The sequence below is a fragment of the Phycomyces blakesleeanus genome (assembly GCF_001638985.1).
Source record: "Phycomyces blakesleeanus NRRL 1555(-) unplaced genomic scaffold PHYBLscaffold_6, whole genome shotgun sequence".
Taxonomy (NCBI): Eukaryota; Fungi; Mucoromycota; class Mucoromycetes; order Mucorales; family Phycomycetaceae; genus Phycomyces; species Phycomyces blakesleeanus.
In genome coordinates, this window is record NW_017265139.1 from 1373944 (window position 1) to 1396485 (window position 22542).

The 22542-nt window shown below is 36.8% G+C and overlaps 9 protein-coding genes across 9 annotated transcripts; 4 read left to right on the forward strand and 5 right to left on the reverse strand.

Moving 5' to 3' along the window:
* Positions 1-1077: 1077 nt before the first annotated feature.
* On the reverse strand, positions 1078-2301 carry PHYBLDRAFT_59697 (hypothetical protein; the record flags this gene model as incomplete). Its single annotated transcript, XM_018440543.1, has 1 exon — positions 1078-2301. One exon carries the CDS (start codon positions 2299-2301, stop codon positions 1078-1080), a length of 1224 nt encoding a protein of 407 aa, XP_018294201.1.
* A 1051-nt stretch (positions 2302-3352) lies between these two features.
* Positions 3353-5456, forward strand: PHYBLDRAFT_75991 (hypothetical protein; the record flags this gene model as incomplete). The annotated part of the gene is made up of 10 exons (XM_018443111.1): positions 3353-3555; positions 3629-3724; positions 3819-3915; positions 3987-4157; positions 4214-4333; positions 4391-4452; positions 4494-4674; positions 4745-4798; positions 4865-4947; positions 5004-5456. The coding sequence occupies 10 exons, from the start codon at positions 3353-3355 to the stop codon at positions 5311-5313; spliced, it is 1377 nt and encodes a 458-aa protein (XP_018294202.1). The 3' UTR covers positions 5314-5456.
* A 1317-nt stretch (positions 5457-6773) lies between these two features.
* Positions 6774-8170, reverse strand: PHYBLDRAFT_132206 (hypothetical protein; the record flags this gene model as incomplete). The annotated part of the gene is made up of 8 exons (XM_018429475.1): positions 6774-7037; positions 7108-7189; positions 7253-7337; positions 7429-7540; positions 7655-7727; positions 7791-7877; positions 7970-8028; positions 8104-8170. 8 exons carry the CDS (start codon positions 8168-8170, stop codon positions 6979-6981), a joined length of 624 nt encoding a protein of 207 aa, XP_018294203.1. The 3' UTR covers positions 6774-6978.
* A 1343-nt stretch (positions 8171-9513) lies between these two features.
* Positions 9514-11038, forward strand: PHYBLDRAFT_55614 (hypothetical protein). Its single transcript, XM_018440198.1, has 8 exons — positions 9514-9638; positions 9711-9786; positions 9858-9993; positions 10058-10167; positions 10231-10269; positions 10354-10451; positions 10524-10856; positions 10925-11038. The coding sequence occupies exons 1-8, from the start codon at positions 9590-9592 to the stop codon at positions 11002-11004; spliced, it is 921 nt and encodes a 306-aa protein (XP_018294204.1). The 5' UTR covers positions 9514-9589; the 3' UTR covers positions 11005-11038.
* Positions 11039-11681: 643 nt separating this feature from the next.
* On the forward strand, positions 11682-13243 carry PHYBLDRAFT_132208 (hypothetical protein; the record flags this gene model as incomplete). The annotated part of the gene is made up of 8 exons (XM_018429476.1): positions 11682-11768; positions 11879-11954; positions 12061-12131; positions 12235-12302; positions 12377-12450; positions 12503-12582; positions 12642-12851; positions 12944-13243. 8 exons carry the CDS (start codon positions 11685-11687, stop codon positions 13241-13243), a joined length of 963 nt encoding a protein of 320 aa, XP_018294205.1.
* A 687-nt stretch (positions 13244-13930) lies between these two features.
* PHYBLDRAFT_91026 (hypothetical protein) lies at positions 13931-14707 on the reverse strand (the record flags this gene model as incomplete). The annotated part of the gene is made up of 1 exon (XM_018443762.1): positions 13931-14707. A coding segment is annotated over one exon (777 nt), but the record flags the coding sequence as incomplete, so codon positions are not given.
* A 3400-nt stretch (positions 14708-18107) lies between these two features.
* Positions 18108-18614, forward strand: PHYBLDRAFT_59703 (hypothetical protein; the record flags this gene model as incomplete). Its single annotated transcript, XM_018440544.1, has 1 exon — positions 18108-18614. The coding sequence occupies one exon, from the start codon at positions 18108-18110 to the stop codon at positions 18612-18614; it is 507 nt and encodes a 168-aa protein (XP_018294207.1).
* A 390-nt stretch (positions 18615-19004) lies between these two features.
* Positions 19005-20475, reverse strand: PHYBLDRAFT_123446 (hypothetical protein). The gene is made up of 3 exons (XM_018428928.1): positions 20412-20475; positions 19276-20306; positions 19005-19212 (listed from the first exon to the last, which is right to left on the reverse strand). The coding sequence occupies exons 1-3, from the start codon at positions 20453-20455 to the stop codon at positions 19112-19114; spliced, it is 1176 nt and encodes a 391-aa protein (XP_018294208.1). The 5' UTR covers positions 20456-20475; the 3' UTR covers positions 19005-19111.
* A 1019-nt stretch (positions 20476-21494) lies between these two features.
* On the reverse strand, positions 21495-21665 carry PHYBLDRAFT_9422 (C2H2-type zinc finger transcription factor; the record flags this gene model as incomplete). The annotated part of the gene is made up of 1 exon (XM_018443855.1): positions 21495-21665. A coding segment is annotated over one exon (171 nt), but the record flags the coding sequence as incomplete, so codon positions are not given.
* Between the last annotated feature and the right edge of the window lie 877 nt (positions 21666-22542).

A 22542-nucleotide genomic window follows, 5' to 3' on the forward strand; every position in this document is an offset into this window, starting at 1 on the left:
CTGTGACTTAAGGTGCCTTAATGTATCTTAATTATACAAGGACCGTGTTTTCTCTCTATTTTTTTTTCTTCCAACTTTTGTATATAATGAGTATCAAGATAATTAAACTATTCCCAGGAGTTACAGACCCGGACAGAGGCAATATACTCCATTAATATTAACCTTCGAGACAAGGCGTAAATTATCAAAAAAATTACAATAGATTAGACAAGTTTAAAAAAAAGAAAAAATGCCTCTTTCATATCATTTATGATTAGCCGCTAACTAAAAACAACAGTAATAGCCGGCACACTTGTTGCCAAACCAGTTCAGTTTCATTAATTTTCTGCCTTTTGTATGTATCCCTTGTGATATGGTCGAAATGTTTACAAATACAAATTAAATAGAGCCTTAATTGCCCAAATTTGTCGTTATTTTTGTATTTTTGCTTAATTACCAAGTTTAATTCATTTTTTTTCTGAATGCTTAATACACAAAAAGCAAGAATGGAAATAACTGTAGCATTTATATTTTGCCACGTATAATGTTCTTTAAGAATTCTCGAGAATTTCCCAGTTTGTTAAATACTTCTAAAGACTTCAAAAGTGTGAATTTGACTGTCAAAGAATATTAAGCCAAAGAGAAAAAAATAATATTCCAAATACTTCCAGTTTTTAGTTTGTATTTTATAAATATTAAGAATATATTATTATTATTATTATTATAGGCCTTCGAACCGATAAACCACTTATTTTAATGAAGATATTATATTTTGTGAATTGAATAAAGAAACACAAGCTGTAATTATTCAATATAAATGTGCACATGCTTTAATAAGAGCGTGTAAACGATACATTTTTAGACCTGTTCTATTGATAAAGATCCCAAAGATTATAGCAAGTATTCTTAAGCATCATATTGGAGATAAAAAGAATGATATTTTTGTCAATAATAAGAAGCACAGCTTAAAAGAAATAAAGTAAATTTGGTCAATGTTTATTGGAGTCTTTATATATTTGTTTTATGTTTTTCGTTCTGGAGCTTATAATACATGTTTCAATAATTTCAATTACGCAATATTCACTATCTTGATAAGATTCAAGGTATTTGACCAAGTAAGCTAAACTCGGCCAATATTGCCTTGTTCTCTTGACTGGCATCCATGTGCTGTCTATGTTCTGCTTTAGACAATACGTCACTAATGGAGCGTGTAGTTTCTGCAGAAAATGCATTGTCAGGCGCATTATGTCTCTTGAGGCGATAGTAGAATGCCAAAGCTTTTAGATCCTGTCCTCGTTTAAGAAAGGCATTAATGATAAGATTAATTGACTGATCCAGTGGACTCAAGGGTTGCCATGGATGCGGAGATGCTTTGATAAGAAATATAAGTAATTGAGAAGATGTGGTGGCATATTCAGGGTTCTGGGCAAGCGTAAATACAGTCTTGGAGAGTATTTGACCAGCATGTGGATTCCATTGGAATGAGGTCGGCGATGCCACCCCACGGCGCAGCATTTCTTCTGCCACCTCTGCTAGGTTCGAGTGCAGTTCTGGGCGAAACGTCAAGTAATCCAGATGCTGTGTATATAATCCCATACCAGGTTTCACTATTTCTGCATATTTTAATATATCCCTCCATAGAAAATCAACAGCGTGTGAATCGCCATTGATAATAGAGTATTCGAGCATCACAGAATAATCAAAGGCTGTCCTTAGTTTGTTTAGTGATAGATGTTGCATTTTTTCCACATATAGCCGTGCTTTTTCGAGATTATTTTTCTTGACATGAGCACGAATTAAGTAGGTCATTGTACGGGTTGTTGGTAAAAGATGGTTGGATTGCAGTCTTTCAAATACATTGTCAGCCAACTCAATAGCATTTGATTGTATAAATCCACGTATTAGTCGATTATAAAGTGTTACTGTGCTTATTTCGGCTTCTTCCATTTCACGTTGGATGGCTTCGAGTTGCGTAGTATCTTGTATTTTACCGGCAAGGTCAATGGCGTGAGGAATCTCCTGCATTCTTTCGTGTGATAATTTTCCACGTGGAGGGAGATTAGGATGATTGCGACCATTTAAGATAGCTTGCTCGATAATATTGCTATATGACTTTGCACTGTAAGTTGTCTTTTCTGTAAGTTTATCGCGAAATGTGGCGGTGAGTCCTAGATAGAGATCTTTCTCTTCTTTAGGACTAAGGAATCGTCGGAACCATTGGGTGGCTGAGGTGCCATAGGCTGCGCAGGTGAGTTGTGTAAGGGCAGGAGCCCATTTACGTTGGAGGTATCCACGAGTAGATAACAGTGCATTTTGTGCCATTAGACAGAAGGTATTGATATGTGTAAATAAATAAAATAAAAATAAACGTGTGATGAATTAGCTAGTATTCCGTGTGTGCATGTGAATGTGTTTGTATGTGAAGGTGATTAAAGAGATGACGTCAAGAAATACTAAATGGCATTGTCGCCATCGATAAAAGGAAATAGTGATTTTAGTGGCAAATTGATTTATTTGTGTGTGTGCGAGCCAATCATATATAATCTGTACCTGTAGTGGCAAAGTGGCTGGACCAAAATGTCAGATATGATGAGTGAGTACAAGATAACCCTGCCTCTATTTGAGCCATATTTATATACACAATTTCTTTCTTTTAGCTTGCATGTGTTTACTTAAACTTTGAGTTTTAGAAGTCGCCAGTTAATTTATATCTTGCATTATAAAAGTGAAATATTTTACTGCAACAAACATAAAGTGCAAACCGTTTAGAGAAATTCAGTACTGTATTTCTCAATACGAAAATTAATATTATTGCCTAATACCGATTTTTTTTGTAAATTTAATATCGAAGACCCCTATTATATTGGGATTAGTATTTGATGATTCCTATACCAAAAGCACTAGGTTCTAAATAGCTTCTTTAAATTTACTGTATACACAAATATACTATCTTTACAAAAAAAAATTACTTCTATACCAGATAGTATCGTGTCCAAGACGGTTTTATTTGGGAGATATATTAGCTTAAAATATAGTTTGCTGAAGCACAATAATTATCGCTTTTCAAGCCACATTACTCTTATTTTCCCGTTTATTTAGTGTGATAAAATATACCCAATACCCGAAATACAATAGTATATTTCTTAGCATAGGCAGACACTGAATATTAGACTTGTAAACTAATCAAAGGTGGACTTATGTGCAGACATAGACGTATTAATTTGGTAAAAATGAGTGAAATAATGGCTTTAGAATCCCTCTCTTTTTTATTATACTTTTTGGTCAGCGTCACATAATAATCCCGCTTTAACTGGTCTTGCAAGTTCACAAAGATTAATTTGCTTAGATTATAGGTCAAGTAATCGAATCATTCATGCCACTCGGATCAGACCTTAATGTTCTTTTATCAAATTCTGCAAAAGTTGGAGCTGTTAAATTAGCATGTGGATCAACTTCTACCAATTCTGATACTGGTGATCATTCAAGAATTCAAAAGCGACTTTTGGTTCGAAATGCTGAATCAAATGAACGCAAGTTATTCGCTGCCAGCTTTGGAGATTCTGCACCACCATTAAGGTGAAGACTTGAGATACAAAGAATAGAAATGCATGTAGAAATATGTCCACTGATTGACTTGGTTTGTGTGAAGAATACGCGCAACATTACTTCAAAATCAACAAGACAATCTTGAGAACGAAGAGATTACTCAAATGCTTTCAACAGCATACAATATGTGTGATATATGGTATATTATGGTCTCTAAAAATAAACAGTTCAATCAGTTCAATTTTTTATATATATATACATATATGTGTATTTGCACATGATTTATTGTGTAGTAATATTCCAGAAATGAGATCAATTGTGGATGAACTCAAGAGTCGTCATGAAGACACTCAACTTTCAATTGAATATCTGGAAAAGAAATCACAGCAGGTTGATAGACGAAATTCACAGACAGAACCATACTTACAAAGATAGCTCAACATATGTGTGTACATTTTTAGAATGAGAAGGAGATAGCATCTCTTTCCGCCTTGCCACCTCTACCAACAGATGATCTCAAAGAACAAGATGATCCCAAAGAACCAATTCGATTAAAACTCGAAGTGAATGTCCGAGATCTAAAAGAAGATATATCTCAGTTAGAGAAGAGTGCTAAAGAAAAGAGAAAGATGGTAACGAGCACATTGTAGAAGGATATTTACTGGCCTTATTAATACCCAGTGTCTAGATATACGATTTAATAGCGAAAATCGATTATGCAAAGGCAAATCAAGAGCCACTGAAAATAAACATTAGCAAACAACCTGGGGAAGATTCTATACTTGAACAGATAAAGCTCCAAGAAAATGTAGGTTGACGCTATCTTAATGTGAGCCTAACCCACCGCTAATCTGATCTACTGTAGACAATTAATAAATTACAAAAAGATATCGAGAAAGAACAAAATTTACTCAAAGACTATGGAAAGTACACCATATTCACTCGCCTTTAATCAAATATTCTAATAGTACAACAATAGACTCAAAATTCGAAGCAATCGCAGCCTCAAAAGAAAATCCGAACCTAAAAGGAAAGCAACCAGCTCAGCATAATTTACAAAAGTCTCAAGTAGAACTAGGTGCTGAATCACGTGAATTATTTACTATACTTTGCGCAAAGGCAGATAAGATTATCAATGGTGCCAATGAGGTACGTTAAAAGGCTACATAGCAGGCAAAAGGAATCTTTTTTTTTAAAAAAAAATCACTGATATCAATAGTTGAACCAACCCGTTGTTGATAAGGCTCAACAACAAGAATTTATCGAAGCAATGGTGAGTGTATTTGTACTATATTTTCTTTTATTCAATAGCTAAAAATTGTGTATTCTTATATTTTAGAACGAAATAAAATATTCTTTGGAGCAAGTTATCGGTGATATTCAAAAAGCACGGAATATCAGTATCAGCATTTCTCACTTAAAGTAAGGAAGATTCTATGTCTGTGATTACAAAACGAGCTGAAATCATGGCCTTTTAGGAAAATCGACCAAAACATCAATACCTTTGCATTAGATGGTTATAAACACGCTGAACCAGATACTGCACAGGATGTTTATGTACCTTCTCCTACGATAAGATTGATTGCCAAGATTCTTTGTATACTAGAAGAGCCAAAGGTTCGAGAGGCTGGTATTCCAATGTCAGTCCTCAAAAAAGAGCTCTATAAGTTTGCAGGTACTATTGGACAAGATGAAGGAACCGCAGCCCAGGCAATCTATAGACTGACAGCAATGGGACTTGCTTCTATTGATCGAAGCAGTCCTGATCTTATTATCCAACTCACTTAATTATAAAATGATTTATTTAATATTTTCTAATGACCACCAATATCCGTATGTATTGTACACACTACACTCCTAGAACAGAACTTAACGATAAAATATTTGGCTTCTAATTCCAAATAAACTATACATCAACTTTATTATGTTATAATTTCTCAGAAGATGACCAAATGTGCTGGAAATTTGTATCGATATTGTGGTATACACACCACAATTGAATGAAGAATATATCTCACAACCAAACACTGGTTCCTTCTTGCTAATGAGCCTGGCAAGGACAATCTCCGGAACTGTTATACACCAGGCACACATACACTACACACTCATACAGTGTAAACCAACTATTACACAACAGGGGTTGAATTACAGGGATTTGAATAGTAACAGATATAAACAATATTATTTTGGCTCTTTAATAAATAACACTCTCACAATATCTACTTTTTCCATTATTGAGATACTAACCCATAAACAATCCCGAATACCTCAGATATATATATATATATATCGTAAAATAAAAATAAAGTAAAAATCTTATATACTGTGTGACTATCGCAAGTATACAGTGCTTCCGGATCAAGCTGCTTTCATTCCTGAAGAATACAGGTCTAGAGATCTTGAGTATTGCTTATAGAACTCTTTCTCTCTTAAAGCCCGGAATTTAAATCGTGCCAGGCGTGTTGAATTTGGTCCAGGTCTGGGCTCTGTAATAACCAGTGGTCCAAGCACTGGATTTTCCAGTGATTTATGCACCACGTCGTGTAGGATTCTGTGTTGCAAATATTACCATATTATTGGAATGTGAATATAGCGTTACTTTACTCATTCAATACTTTACACCAAAGATTAAAATCATTGGACAGACCGTTAATATGGTGCTTAGTCTGCAGATATTAGCCCCAGTAGCCCTCAAGTTCTTTGATAATATATATAACTTTCAAAAGAGCTATGTCCCACACTCATATAAAGAGTATCAGCATCTGTAAAGCTTATTATATTTGGTCATATAGGTCTGTGACCTGCTTTAGTTTTTTTAGCAGTTTATCAACACTTAATGGTGTTGTAAACCGTTGTTTTAAAGATGTTCCTGTGATGTATAACCTCAGTTGAGGTGTTATTGGTTTCATAGAGCCAAAAAATACCTTTACACTCAAACTCTAACAGTTTATGTCTATAAAGAAAACACTTGGTTACTTTTATGTTTTAATGACATTTGTGGTTAAGTTTGAGAAGAAAGTTTTAGGAAGAAAAAAAAACTCAAAAAATGGAAATTATTGTTGATTTCTGCTATCGGAGTGTGATATAGGTTTTTCAAAAATATTAAAAGGGGTGTTCAACAGCTTTTATTTTATGGTTTTAACTTTAAACTTTTGGGTTTAAATATTGGCCCAATAGAAATTGATATGTTCAAAGCTCGCTGATAAATTAAAACTGAGGTCTTCAAGCTAGCGCCCAGAGATTTTTTTCTTATAGACTTAAATGTTTTCAGATTAATTTCAACCAATAATTTTGTAATTTAAACTTAAGCATACAAATTTAAAAATCTAAAAGACTGTTGAACCCCCCTTAATAATCGGTATAATAAAGAAATGAAATAAAATTAGCAAGACTTAAAGTCTGCAGATAATAGAAAAATAGAATATAAGTAACTAGCAGTCGGTTGATATGGATTTAACATGCGCACCCGCTTGCCTCTGCATCAGTGCTGTTGTTCAGGTTAACCTTTTGCACTATATCAAAAATAAACAGACATATGGATTAATGATTTGTATTTGAGCACGTAACCGTTTGATGCCTTACAGGTATCTTTGTTTTCATCATTTGGGTTGTCGCCGTTGATTCCAGGCAGAGATTGTGCAATCTTTTTAAACAATGTCTTGACCTATCCATATTTGAAGATTAAAATCGTTATAATTATTTATGTAACAGAAAATAAATTGCTTACATTGTGGCCAACCTTGGCGCTCGTTTCAATAAAGAGAACGCCGAGCTCCTTTGCACGCTTCTCTCCGTCCTCTACACTGACCTCTCTGTGCAGAAAATTTCGTGGTTAAGGGGGTGTAACACCAACCAAAAATATTTGCAAGGAGTTGCATGGCTTTTCTTTTTCCTTTCCTTTACCTTTTCTCACTCAAATCGCTCTTATTTCCCACCAGTACAATGATCACCTCAGCACCTCTTTCTGCTCGAACATCATCGATCCACTTGGTTGTGTTTGTAAATGATTCTCTGCCTTTTTTTCAAAAATAAATAAATAAATAAATAAAAGAAAACAGCAACAACCATATATATACATATGAGTATAAATCTACAGCTTAAATTTAATCTTGTAGTATATTTGACTTACTTGTGATATCGTACACAATAACGGCAACAGATGAATCACGGATATAACTAGGAATTAAACTACGGAAACGTTCCTGTAGTAATGGGGTACAAGAGGATCCATATAAGAAATTTGTTTTCAAAATTAGTCACAGTACCTGTCCAGCTGTATCCCAGAGCTGTAGACGCACTGTCTTGTCTTCTAGATACATCGTTTTGGATAGGAAATCGATACCAATAGTAGCCTAATAAACGTATACATATTATTATTATCATCAGAATAATATAATAATCCCACTTCCTGTAATACAGTGTAAATAATAGAATATATTCTTACCTGGTACGTATTATCAAAAGTATCATACATGAAGCGAGTAATAAGAGATGTCTTGCCGACTGTGGAATTCCATTGTGAGTTGATTTTCTTTTTTCTTTCTTTTTTTGTCATCACTTGTATCATGTGTCACTTACCACTCTGCTCCCCGAGAAAGACAAGCTTATACTTTCTTAGAGGACTGTTAAACTCGGTAGTTGCCATTCGAAAGTACGATGAGATGGGATGAGAAGAAAAGGGAAGTGTCAGTCTTCAAATCGGCCCGTGACTTAAATTTTTCTGAGCTATATTATCAGAAAAAAAACTCCTCTTTCTCTTCCGTTACCCCACTCATGCGTGTATACAAAATTCATTGGGCTTTTTAACTATAGAAAATAATATATATTTATATAATAGAGCTTAAATATCTTGTCAAGCACAGTCATTTTATGCCACCCCCGCAATAAATGCATATGAAATAAATATACGCGCTTAGGTATCTGTGTGTATAGGCGTATATCATACAGGAATTAAATATACTGATAAAATTAGTATTTTAATACATCTGATACAGGTAGACTATTTGAGTTTTATTAATGAATACACAAGGTATAAAGTGTAGTGCACTATATTTTATATGTTACTCAATTTTTTTTTAGCATTCACTCTATTTTAGAGGAAAACACATGTATTTAATGGCCTATCAGTATAGTCATTATTATTAACTTAGTAAGTATAGTAGTAGTAAATACGTTTTGACTCTACCATACATATAAAGAGCAAGAGTCAAAGATACCTTTATATAGACAAGATTAACAGCCAAACTTTCTGCTTCATGTGTTGGCGCTTAATGAATTTGTGAACCATCCAATACATATAAAAATACAGGCTCAACTGTTTCATTTATTACAGGATTTTTACTTTAGATTGAGATGAATGAATTTTTTGTAGGGAAATTAGATTTTTGTTTTTATGCATTCGCTATATTTTGACACGTAAGGTAATTTTAAGAGGCAGTATAGCCAGCTATGTTATCATCATGAAGAAGGAAGCTCAGGCTGTATAGTGTTCAAGTCCGGGTTATTATCTAGCAAAGGGTTTTTATCCTTAATGAAGACGCAGTAACAAGGGACAATACATTACTTCAAGAGGATGGGTTTTCAGGATAGTAGATGTACATTTAAATAACTATGGTGGGTCAAATAGTATGTGTATGCCTAGGAGTATGGGAATGAGAATAAATTGTCAATATAAAAATGGGAAAAGTGCTTTTAACGAGGTAGAAATGGATGCTTTATTTTGCTTCACGAAATTTCCTCTGATAAAACCTTTACTGCCAACTGCTGCCGCTCCTTTCTTTCTCCGCAAGGTGGGGGCCACAAACCACCACCGCCACCGTCTCAATATTTTACACTTCTTTGTGTTCTATCAAAAGAATGTCTTCCCATAAATGGGAATAAGACGATGTCACGATTTCGCATAAAAGTAAACCCTCCCCTCTAAAAGAACAAAACTACAAGCTTAAAGTTAGTAACTTAAGGTTTAACCTACTGAAGTCCTATATATATCAACATAGTAGTAGTTTCAACTCCCTATTTTTGCTCTTATATTCTTCATTTTTATTTTTGCATTTCTTTTTATACAATGTCAACCACAAATAAATCTTTTAGAGTCCTCATTACTAATGACGATGGCAAGTGAAATTTATCTTTATATATCTACTTACCACGACAAAAGCTTCTTACTATGTTATTCTATTAAACAGGCCCACCAAACGAAGAGGAATCTCCTTTCATTCTTTCTTTTATCGAGTACCTAGAGAGTTTTGGCTGGGACGTTAAGTATGACGCGTTTTAAAGCTTGCACCATAATATTTACACGAAAATGGTATTAATTACAACATCTATTATAGAGTGTGTTTGCCCAATAGCCAAAAGTCATGGATTTCCAAGTCTTTTATGATCAAAGATAGTATTGAAGTGAGCTATTATAATCGGAAGACTAGACAAATTAACCACCACCAAAGTAGCCCCTCTGATTTTGTTTTGGTAGGTGGATAATCACTTTTTTTTTTGGTAACCAAGATATATTAATATATATATATATATATAGCTGAGCGGCACACCAGCAACTTGTGTGAACATTGCTCTGTACCATATATTTAAGGATGAATCCTTTGATCTCGTTCTTGCAGGACCTAATTTTGGCCGAAACTCTTCAACGTAAAACAGCCAACAGTCAAATACGGATGTAAAGCATTGTTTCATTACTAAACCTTTTGATAGGATATACACTCTTGCTTCTGGCACTATTGGCGCTGCAATGTAAGATTTGTTGAATTCATATATATATTTTTTTTGGAAGACACCTATAATAACCTCTCTTTCCTTCTTATCTTCTTTAAAAAGGGAAGCTGTATTATGCGATCAGAAAGCAATTGCATTATCATACTCTTTCTATTCAAGAGACTTTAGCAAATCCAAGATAGACCATGCATGTGAAATGGGTAGGTTCGATGCCCAAAACACAGGAGAAAATGTATTCATAGTTTGAGTTGTCTTTTTCTTTCTTTCTTTAGCATTCAAGGTTATAAATCACCTGTGTATTCTTGACGAATGGCCTAAAAATGGACTTTTCAATGTGAATGTTCCATTGGTAGAGGAAGAGTGTCCTGTGCATTTAACCACATTTGCGCAGGCTAGCTACGGTAGTTTATTTAAGCCCATTGGATTACCGGCTGCAAATGTTGTAGAAGGAAGTGAGAATGTGGAGCAGCAAGTCCGAATGGAAGGGGAGGGTGAATCTGGCAGACAGGTCTTTAGATTCTTGCCAGATTACAAGACCCTGAGTATATCCAAGACGCTAGAACCTGGGACGGATGCTTGGGCATTGGAAAATCGGTTTATATCTGGTAATTTGGATACATGCATACTCATGTATGTCTTTCTATTTAATGACCGCCTTTTTCTTTCTTGATAGTGACACCTATGCTTGCTTCGTTTGAACTTGCAAAACAGCCGAACGTAAACTATAGATTCGAGTCTTTGAATAAACTATGATAGCTTAGTTCATCGGCATATTCAGATTAACTTTAAAAAATGTGTCACAGATCATCTCTTTACTGTAACAATCAAACCAGAGAGAGAAAGAGGAAACAGGCTTGAGAATGCGACATGAAGGATCGACATCAACTAAAATACATTTAAAGCCAGACAGGCGGGAAAGGACATGGGAATGCCTATCAATTTCTAACATCTAATACCAATCGCACAAAGCCAAGAGTCCTCTTGTAGAAAGAAAGGAAACAAAAAGCAGTGTACATCAAAAGAGGGCTACTTTAAGCTGATAAGCTATACCTATATGATGTAGTCAATTGGTGGTGTTCCTTTGTGTCTAGAGTTGCATATAAAGAACAAGTGATTCAGGTTATGTTGGAAGAGTCATTCTTGAACAGGTTGCTTTTTGACTAGATAATTTATCTATACTAAATAAGTATACCATTGACAGCATGCCACAATAAGGCCAAGTTTATTTACCATAAAGACACCTACCCATTAGATTTCTGTGCTCACGAAATACCCAGGTAATCGAATAATTAAATAAATAGAATAAAATGAAGGCCCACACAAGTCCTGCCGCAACTCGATCACATCGTATGCGGGGCATGAATATTTAGGGTAAATTTTTGTAAACTTGCTTTCGTATCCCTTTCTCTTTTTAAGCTGCTGATAATTACGCCATGGGCAATCCAGCTGAATGGCTTGAGACAGTCCGTAAATGCGAATACCTTCCTGAACAGGACATAAAGAAGCTGTGTGAGATGGTAGGTAATCGGGTATTCTGTAATACACACCAGCTCCATGGCAATCAATCGCGTAGTTCAATAAATAATAACATGAGTGGATGTCGCATTGCGGTTGTATTCGAAACTAGGTTAAAGAACTCCTTATGGAGGAATCTAACATCCAGCCAGTACAATCTCCCGTAACCGTCTGTGGTGACATTCATGGTAATCAGCTAACCATTTTGTTTACGGGTGATGATACCTAATACGAGCAAGTAATAAAAGAAAAATGAACAATGGAATCACTTAAACAACAATGGTTTTTATTTAGGCCAATTTTATGACTTATTGGAGCTATTTCGTGTGGGTGGAGATATCGAAAATACAAACTACATTTTCATGGTAAGATGGAATAAGAAAGCATTACGTGTAACAACAAGCTGGTTAACGAAGAAGTCCTCCCTTGCTCTTTTTGTTTTTTTTGGGTTGATATCTACACACACAGGGTGATTTCGTTGATCGTGGTTATTTTAGTTTAGAGACATTCACTCTCTTAATGACTCTTAAAGCAAAGTGAGTTCAAGCGAATGTGTCTTAAAAAAGATTTAAGAAATTTGGTCATTGAATCAATATCATTAAAATACTAGGTATCCAAACAAGATTACATTGTTAAGAGGAAATCATGAAAGCAGACAGATCACCCAAGTGTATGGCTTCTATGGTAATAATAACAGGCATTTTTTAAGGGGTATCATACTTACGAATTCTTATAGATGAGTGTCAAGCAAAATACGGAAATGCTAATGTCTGGAAATACTGCTGCTCTGTATTCGACTATCTCACTCTTGCAGCGGTATGTTGAGTTATCCTAAGACACATTTTCATCCCTATCTGACTCGCAACCGATCGCAGATCATCGATGGTTCTATTCTTTGTGTTCATGGTGGTCTATCACCAGACATTAAAGCACTTGATCAAATCAGAACTATACATCGTCTGCAAGAAATTCCTCACGAAGGATCATTTTGCGATTTGATGTGGTCTGATCCTGAAGAAATTGATACTTGGGCTGTCAGTCCAAGAGGTGCTGGCTGGCTGTTCGGAGGAAAAGTTACAAGTGAGGTAAGGTATCTTGGTATATTAACATTGAATATATGAATATATATATATATATGTGTGTACATACAAAAAAAACTCACAGATAAGATAAAAAGTTCAACTACATCAACGGACTTAATCTTGTAGCAAGAGCGCACCAGCTCGTACAGGAAGGCTATAAGTATCACTTTCCAGATGATGAATTGGTTACAGTATGGTCTGCACCCAACTACTGCTATCGATGTGGTAACGTGGCGTCTATTATGGAAGTACGTGACGTGAACGATGTGACAGAGAGAGACTTCAAGATATTTGATGCTGTGCCGGATCAGGACAGATTTACACCTTACAACGCAAGGAGTGGTCTTGGGCTGACATCAAGACACGGAGGCTCTGGTGGCCAGTACTTCTTATGAAGATGTTTTTTTCTTTACTAAAAACAGATACATCGATTATACAAACCCTATTCAAATCTCTCCTATTTTTTTGTTATATTCGGCAGGTCATCATCCTTGTCTATCCTTTTCACCTCTCTCCACTACATCCTCTCTTTATATATAATCGTACTTTTCCTTCCTGTACTGCGTGCATCCTAAATCCACTGCCATTCTGTTAAAGTAGATGATTCACTGGATGATTTTATATATTTAGTATACAATGCATGACAGATCTGTAATAAAATATATTTTCTCTATCAGCATAATCTACATCTGTTAGTCTGATAGTGAATTAATAGGTATATTACAAGGAAATCATTACTTATACATGTTTTTCTTACCCTAACAAATTTAATTAGCAAATATTCAAGTCTCGATTATTTTTTGGTACAATAGTTGTCTTTTATTAGGGGGTTTCATCAGTTTTAGGTGTTTGCTTTTCAATTAAGCGATGCTTTAATACAGTATCCAAAAAAGCTTATAGATAAATGGAAATTTAAAAGTATATTAGGAGATTTAAAATATTTAAGTTAAGAAAAACAAACTCAACAAAGATACTTATACGAGGAAAGAGAAAGTTTTTTTTTTTATTTATTTTAATAAAATATACCAAATACAATTGCTTTTTTGTTTTAATTTGTTACTCGAGTGCAATATTTACTATGCAAGCCAAGCGTGCTCTAGAACCTGATCTATATTGATTCGTTCTGCTACTTCTCTTCTCAACATTTTTTCTATCAAATCGACCATAATGGGGCATGCATCGGGTGCAACCCTCAACTCATGTCCCATAATTTCCTCCATGCAATAAAATGGATTTTCCTTGTAAATAATTGTGTAGAGTAATATTCCCAAGGCCCATATATCTTGTGGTGGTCCTTCATAGCTTTCTCCTCGAAGTATTTCGGGTGGAACATAATCAAAAGTGCCGACAAAGGTTTCGAACGATCGGTTAGACTTCACATAAGCTGCACTGCCAAAATCAATTAGCCAAACTTGATTTTTTCGGTCTAGAATGATGTTTTCATCCTTAATGTCTCGGTGAACTATTTTGTGGTGGTGCAGATGTTGAACGGCCAAAGCTATTTGCTTAAAGATATGACGCGCGGAATTTTGGACTTCTAAGCGAAATTCAATGCTATCGAACAAATCCATTCCGTCTCCATACTTTGGCATTACAATGTAGCAGTAATCATCGTCTTCAAAAAAATCAAGCATTGATGCACAGTTGGGATGAGGATTCTTTCTTAGAGTGTTGAGGACATGTATCTCAACAGGAATAACACCCAAGGACCGGTCTCGTACCCAACTGTCAACCAGAATGTTGGACTTCGTTACAAACTTAATAACCAATTCTTCATCCGGTCTATCATTGTGATGTGCATGCCGAACAATGCCGAATGCACCTGCACCTAGTGTAGTAAGAACGGTGTAATCATTAATCGAAGGAGTATTTCTGGCAGGTTCTTCTGTAACTGCAACCACAGCAGGTTCTTCTGTAACCGCAACCACGACAGGTTCTTCTGTAACCGCAACTACGACAGGTTCTTCTGCAACCGCAACTACGACAGGTTCTTCTGTAACCGCAACCACGACAGGTTCTTCTGTAACCGCAACTACGAGAGGTTCTTCTGTAACCGCAACCACGAGAGGTTCTTCTGCAACCGCAACTACGACAGGTTCTTCTGCAACCGCAACTACGACAGGTTCTTCTAAAACCACAAACGTGGTAGCTTCTTCTGTAGCCGCAACCGTCATATGTTCTTCTGCAGCTGGGACTGTAGCGAGAACTTCTGAGCCTTTCTCTGGAATATAATTAGCTAAAGGCGAGTTGATTGGTGTTGGTGGAGTAGGTAGATCGAGTCCATTTTGGTTTTTACTTTCTAAATGAGAAAATCCGTCTTGTGTGTGACCTTGCCGAGTATATACGCCTTTAGTATAGAAGCTAACCCAGAGTCCCAAACGTTTGTCGTTGTGAACAGGCATAAGTTTAACCTTAACCTCGAATAAACTTCCATCATCGTGCTTTGCTAGAATTAGAGGAAGTGGCTCATTATCTTTATAAATGAGGTGTTGATCTGCACCGTCTAGTGACGGTGTATCCATAATTAATTCGCAACAGGTTGCATTGTTGAGTAATGGGTCGCTCTGTAGCAAGCCACCTTCCTTGAGATGCTTATAAAATGTAGGAAATTGGGGTAGAATTTCCTCGATCTTTGTCTTGTTAATTAAAGAGTCTTCAGTACGGCCGAATAGAGACTTGGCAAATAACTGGTTACAGCTTTCAATAACTCCATTTTTTTCTATTTCCACCAGACCAGCAATCAGAGGGATAGATGTCATTTTACAAATAAAATATGGGGTTTTCTGCGAGGATCCTTGGCTCATCTCGAGTAGTTTGAAACTAATAGGAAACATTGCATCATTTTTGGTTTTTCCACCAGCACTCTTCCATTCGATAAATGTTTTGATCTTTTCAAAACCCTGGTTCCAGGTTGGGATTATCGATTTCAATGAGCGACCGATCAATTCTTCTGGAGTGTAGCCATACAAATCAAATACTGTTTTATCGGCTTGCAAGATTAAACCCTAGAAGACATATGAGTATTGTACTTATTTGCCATCAAGAAGAAAAGGAATAAGTTTTTTTTGGGAATTTACCTTGTCATCGACAAATACATGTACTAGTACTTCAAAGACTTCTTCAAAGATCCAAATGTAGAATGTTTCTCCAGAAGAACTCTTTTTTTCCTTGATCCACAAAGAGATATTTGACAGAGAATTATTTCGCTTGATAATTGGTAGCTATTTTGGTTATTATTTGTAGAGAGAAATATCAGATGAGTAATATGCTTAAAAAATGTGCTTGATATCACAATTACTTACTACGTCGCCACGAATTAAGAAACTGGAACTATTATCGGGATTTAAAGTATCTCGGTTTCTGAACATGTTTTCAAACGTGACTTTAAATAAAGGATCAATGAAATCCAGCATATATATGCCCCCAATACTCCGATCACTTGAATCCCCGAAGAGCACATTGGAGGCAGAATCGTTTGAGAGGATAACACGACAATCTTTACGCGTGGTCAAGATAGCCCGAGTATCTGATTCATCTTGAGGTGGATGAAGTTCTGAAAGAGAAAAAATATTTGAGCCGGACTCGTGACTTTCGATGGTGGTGGGTGTCGTGACTTCGATTGAAAGAGACGAATCAGTTGATCGGTTAGAGATAGGAAATTGTGAGAAGTGTTGCGAGAGAACTGAACACTCAGTATTTGGTGGAGAATCAGGTAGACGTGCAATAATTCTGTTGCGTTCAAAAGTAAATATTGGATCAGAAAAATCTGGTGAATGGCTATTATCGAGAAGTGTTTCAAACTGGTCGAGTTCATTGCCGGAGAGTGGTGGGCTTGAGAGTTCATGCTGGCAAAATGATGTACTAATTTTGTGGAGGTTCCTGTCTAGAATCGGACGTGGGCTAGATGACACGTGCGGTGAAGTGGGGTGTATACTCGTGTCACATAATGGATCGACAGTAGGTTGTCTAGAAAGGAATCGATAATAACAAAGAGATTATTAGTATAGATGTGGATTGGTTAAGATCACGGACACACAGACAAAGATATATATATATATATATATATTACCGGGGTTCTGGACTAGAAAGGGATGAACAATTTTGTGGGATAGAAAGAGGGTGTGTAATATTGTAAATCATATTAAAGAAGAGACAATAAGGATCTTCTCTTCTGAATATGCAATTATTATCAAAAGCCTTTAGGGTGAGCTTTTATAAGCACTTATTTTACTAGAGAAATAGGCTATAGGTTTAATATTAAAATAAAGTAGAAACTGTTGAATGACTTGAGGAAATGAAATGCAATACACTGAAATAAAATTAAATAGTGAAAGGGTGGGGACAAGCGGGGTCCCCCACATACCTTTATATACATGTCTTTGGTTTGCCTTTCTATACGTCATTGGGTAGATCTGAATCTTGTCGAATAACAACTAAAGAAACATTAACAAGAGACAGTTTTTGACTTTATTAACCGACATGAACCCGATCCTCGTCACTTCAGGAACATAATTTACTAATGTTTCCAGTATTTTCGCTTCACATCGTTGACTGAAATGCACGTGCATGCACGCATTATGAAATACTTGAGACAATATTTGGTCTATTATGAACAGGAGCCTTGTAATATTCGAAACGCTTTAAAGACTCCATAGAAATCGATTGACGGAGAATTCTGGAAAGAGGTTTTATTTATCTATTGTTACAGAAATTTACATCATATGCGTCAATTTGAAATCCATGCTTTCTCTATTCAAGCCTTTTAGTGTTTCTGTTTAGACAGTCAAACATTATTATACTCATCCTTTGGTGTTGCATTCTCTTTCCTCCTTCTTCTTCTGCTCCTTATTCTTACAGTGATCATTTACTTGTCTTATTTTAGCATGTGGCTTATAATTGATATTCGTTAATGCAGGAATCTTGAATACATTAATTTATTCAATTGAATTGGGCTCATTTATTTAAACAGTACATTTTAAATCATCGTTAAGCTTTTGCCATTTACACAAAATAAGCATATTCTAATAGTCAGATAAGACGCTTTGGTCAGGGATGGTTAACAACGGCTTATGTGTACTAGAAAGGAAGGACATCGTTCATTCAAACTCCTAGCCTTTTAAAGTCGGTTCCATGCCTTTATTACTCGGCCCATCTTTCTCTTTCTCTTTACTTTTAGTTTTCTACTTTTGCCACACCCAGCCTACTCTTACACGCACATATCTATCATTATCGTCCTCCTGAATTCCCTCCTATCAACCAATGAAGCAACCACATCACCACATCAACAGCGTAATTTTCAAGGGAGACCGTCCCCTGCCCGGGTCCCATCCGTTTCTTAATTTTGCGCGAAAGATAGCTCAGGCTACCTCCATGCGTCGCCCGGTCGACATTCAACTCGGGTTAGCCAGGGGCTCAACTGTAGTCGCAGTTCGCGAGAAACAGCAGCATGCACTCCAGAAAATAAAATGGCTGTTGCCAAACCTACTCAGTGTTAATAGGCGAGAGGCTGCATTGTGGAGACAGCCATTTACTGCACTCATGTCCTATCTCCAACCTCCAAATCGAAAGGGTATTACAAATGATGAGAAACTATGTCAAGACAAATTAGAACAGCTGATAAAAGACGTCCTCTCACACATCGATGCCAAGCAAGATTCCTCGGATCTCAACGAGTTACGTCCCCGACTTATTGCTTTCTTGGATGCCAAAGAAAGGGAAGAGGGTGATGAAAAAGAGGAAGAAGAGGAAGAACTAGAGCCTCTATAAATATCCCATTCTTTCATTCCCTTTATCTTTTTACCTCTTTCACATATATATTTTTTCTGTTTTTTTTTATTCAGTTGACAGCCATGGTTACATGGGATGTATACATTAGCTACTACAAGTTTTTTTAAAAAAAGGGCCTATCATATACAATATGATATTGTAAATAAATCCTCTACCGCATTGCACCTTTCATTGATTGGATTCCCACGCCAGCTTGACGATAGAAATCTAACGGTTGTCGGCGGTTCGTTTCAAATAGGTGGGACAGATACGTTTTCTAGGGTGGTTTGAGCTTTTAGGTTTTTTTTTGTATCATTACTCCACCCCGTCTTCGTAAAAAATACAATCTATGAACCCGCCAAAACAAACATCATCTCCTTGATTTCTGATATAGTTGTACTCAATTTTTTTTTGTCTTTTTTTGCCACAGCACGGGTCTCAACGGATTACACAGGGTATTCTTAATTTTAATATTTTTAGACGATAGAAAATAATCATTAAATTGTGGGATGTTCTTTTTCAAACTGCTCCAAATAAGCAACCAATACGTCGACTTCCTCCTCGGGCATGGCATTGTAGATCGAAGCACGGGCACCACCTAACACATACAACACAACTATTAGCCATCGAATAAGGCGCACATGATATCGAAATACTTTACCCACTGAACGATGTCCCTTCAATTGGACCATTCTTCTTTCTTCTGCTCCCTTGAAAAACTCAGCCTCGAGTTCCTTTGGCAGCTTGAACACCACGTTCATCTTGCTTCTTGCTTCCTTTTGAACAGGAGCCGAAAATAATTTACTGCTGTCAAGAGCATCATAGAGCTTGTTTGCCTTTTTCTCGTTTTTCTTTGCGATCTCAGTCAAGCCACCGTGTTCCAAAAGCCACTCGAGCATCAATCCGACCATATAGATGGCAAACGTTGGTGGTGTGTTGTACATTGATTCATTCTTGGCCAAGGTGTCGAAATCGAGCATCAGAGGACGAAGTGGTCCAACCGAAAGATCGACAATCAGATCTTTACGGACAATAACCAATGAAACACCAGCAGGGCCGAGATTCTTTTGAGCACCACCATAAATCAAACCGTATTTGTTTACATCGATAGGGCGCGACAGGAAATTGCTCGATACATCAGTTACCAAAGGTACTGAAGGGTTGACCTTGGGAACCGATTGGAACTCAACACCGTGTACAGTTTCATTATCGCAGTAGTAGACATAAGCCACATGGTTTTTTGCGGGGTCAGTGAGTGACCAGGTAGATTCGGGTGTGATTCTATCATAGGCACCAGCGGCTTTCTTGGTGTCTACGACGCGGTTGACGACAATTGGATTTCCCTTGACAGACTCTGCAAGTCTTTGGGCTTCATCTGCTGCCTTGCTAGACCATGCACCGGTCACTATGTAGTCTACCACAATAGGAGAGTTGTCTTTGGTTTTTGACAGCTCCTTTTGTTTGGCAGCAATAAGGTTATAGAACACAGCAGCAAACTGGGTTGTCGCACCACCCTGCATAAATAGAATCTCGTAATTGTCAGGAATGTTCATAAGTTTAGTCAAGTTAGACTTGGTGCGATTGAGGATTTCGCCGAATGGTTTAGAACGATGGGAGAGTTCCATTACTGACATTCCGGTATTGTCATAGTTCAAGAGTTCTTCCTGAGCACGTTTTAAGACGGATTGGGGGCTAGAGAAGAGAGATAGAGGTAGAAAGTTCAGGGGGTTTGTGCTTGCTATTGGTTCCTTTTTTTCTTTTCTTTTAGAGATAGCTTGTAAAAAAAAGAAGCATTACATCTTTGCAGGACCTGCACCAAAGTTGTAAGTGTGAGTGGACATTTTTTATAGGATCAGGCTTCAAAAATTGTAAGATAATTAGAATCAAACTCTTCCTTGCGTTTGAAACTCCCAAGATTTAAACATGTCAATCTTTATGTGACTGTTAATCAGCCCTGGGCTCACCATGACACATTTTTTTTTTCATAGAGAGAGAGAAACGGAGATCAGGCATTAGTCCCGCTTTGAGTCATATAAAGATGTACATATATAAAGAATGTAGATTTGCCTTTATTTGATAAAAGATTAGAGTGCATTGGTTTGTGAATACAATGCAGTTGTGATCTATATATCTATATATTTTATATATAGATCTAGATATAGTTTATTGAAAATAAATAAAAGGAGAAGAAATTCAACAGACAAGGAAAGATCATATATAAACTCCTAGAGCATCACAGTAGGGAAAAAAAAGAGTAAAGCTCAACATTTCAGTCAACTAAATGATATGAAAGAAAACATTATTATTACTGGTTTAATTTGGCTTTGTAGAAGGAGAGTGATTTGAAACTTTTTTTTTTTCATTTTTGGTGTTATTTTATGATGATTATGATGATAATGATAATGATAATGAAAATGAAAATGATAGAACTAGGAATATTAATAATAGAAAGAAGAAGGAGACAACGACTGCGACAAAGAAGAATAAGATGATAAAGAAGAAAGTGTGTACACAAAATTAAAATAATAATAATAATAATAAAAAAGGATGTAATCTACAAGACGGTCTATAGACAACAGATTATATATATTTCTTTATATAAAAGGAAAGGTTAGGCTATTTTAAGGGAAAGCAAAGAAATAAAGAAAGGAGAGAGGGAGGGATGAAAGGGTATTGATTTGATGGCGCTTAACATCCAACAGATCCTGCTTTGGATAGCCAGCCAAGGCTAGGGTTCATTTCATTGTGTCTTTCAGGAGAATGGCTGTGTTGAATGGGAGGCAGATGACGAGGTAAATTGTCCAGAGTTGGGCCAAAACTAGATTCATGAGTAAGATACTTTGGATATGAAGTAGACAGGTCTGTGCTGTGTTGTTGGCGTCTGCGCTCTGCATGACGCTCGTGCGTCTTCATATGCTGAGAAAGGTTATCTGAGCGAGAGAATGTCTTGTGGCAAGTAGGCACAGAGCATGCAAACGGTCTTTCACATGTGTGTATTCGCATGTGCCGTTTGAGGTGCTCAAGACGCTTGAATTGGCGGTGACATTGGTCAACTGGACAGATGTGCTCTTTAGATGGGGACATACGACATGAATGGCGATCGGAAGATGGTGCCTTTTCTTTGTTGGAAGACAATAAAATGTCCATTTGTAGACCTGATGTACATCTGGGCTGCAAATGTGGCATTTCAGGGTGGTGGGTTACGGGTGACGAATAGACAGGTGAAGACTGTCTGCCCTTTGGTACATGAAAGACGCTGTTGTGTGATTGGAATATCCGATTAGGCTGAGGAAGATATGTTTTGTGCTAAATGATTATAAAAGATATCTTGAGTACATAACTCGTCACTGAATTCAGTTATTGCACCAACATACCTCTTCGGGAAATGATGGACGACGTTCGAGTACATCTTGATAGGAATACATGTTGTAATTCATGTTTTCATTGAATGGTTTTTGATTGTCTATGGTGTGTGAGACTGGCTGTTTCGGACGAGAAAGATTCTTCTTGGCGTGAGTGCGATAGTGCGAATTGAAGTTGTCTGACCGACTGAAGCTCTTTCCACAGCCTGGATAGCGGCAAACATAAGGGCGTTCACCGGTGTGAACATACGCGTGGCGCTTGAGATGTTCGTATCTTTTGAAACTCCATCCGCACATGGGGTGCTTGCAAACATGCTTGTTTTGGTGCTGGCCATTTGGATTGCAGGCTGAAGCAGTGTGGTCTTGGGTAGCTAAAGGTGACTGAGGACCATTTTGAAGAGAAGGTGAGCATTGGATAGGAAACTGAGAGTGAGAGTGAGAGTGGGGATGAGAGTGGGGATGAGAGTGAGAATGAGGGTGAGAATGAGGGTGAGAGAGATAGCTAGAAGAATTGCGACGATAGAAAGAGTCTTGGGGAGATTGAAGAGCAGGACCACAGCCGGTAA

Bases quoted from the DNA above. Each gene is read 5' to 3' on its own strand.
- PHYBLDRAFT_123446 (XM_018428928.1), bottom strand. From the start codon at position 20,455: ATGTCCACTCACACTTACAACTTTGGTGCAGGTCCTGCAAAGAT. The intron at 20,307-20,411 runs GTAATGCTTCTT...TCTCTTCTCTAG, and splicing joins GGTGCAGGTCCTGCAAAGAT to CCCCCAATCCGTCTTAAAAC. The intron at 19,213-19,275 runs GTAAAGTATTTC...TGTATGTGTTAG, and splicing joins GAAGGGACATCGTTCAGTGG to GTGGTGCCCGTGCTTCGATC.
- PHYBLDRAFT_55614 (XM_018440198.1), top strand. From the start codon at position 9,590: ATGTCAACCACAAATAAATCTTTTAGAGTCCTCATTACTAATGACGAT. The intron at 9,639-9,710 runs GCAAGTGAAATT...TCTATTAAACAG, and splicing joins CCTCATTACTAATGACGATG to GCCCACCAAACGAAGAGGAA. The intron at 9,994-10,057 runs GTAGGTGGATAA...ATATATATATAG, and splicing joins GCCCCTCTGATTTTGTTTTG to CTGAGCGGCACACCAGCAAC.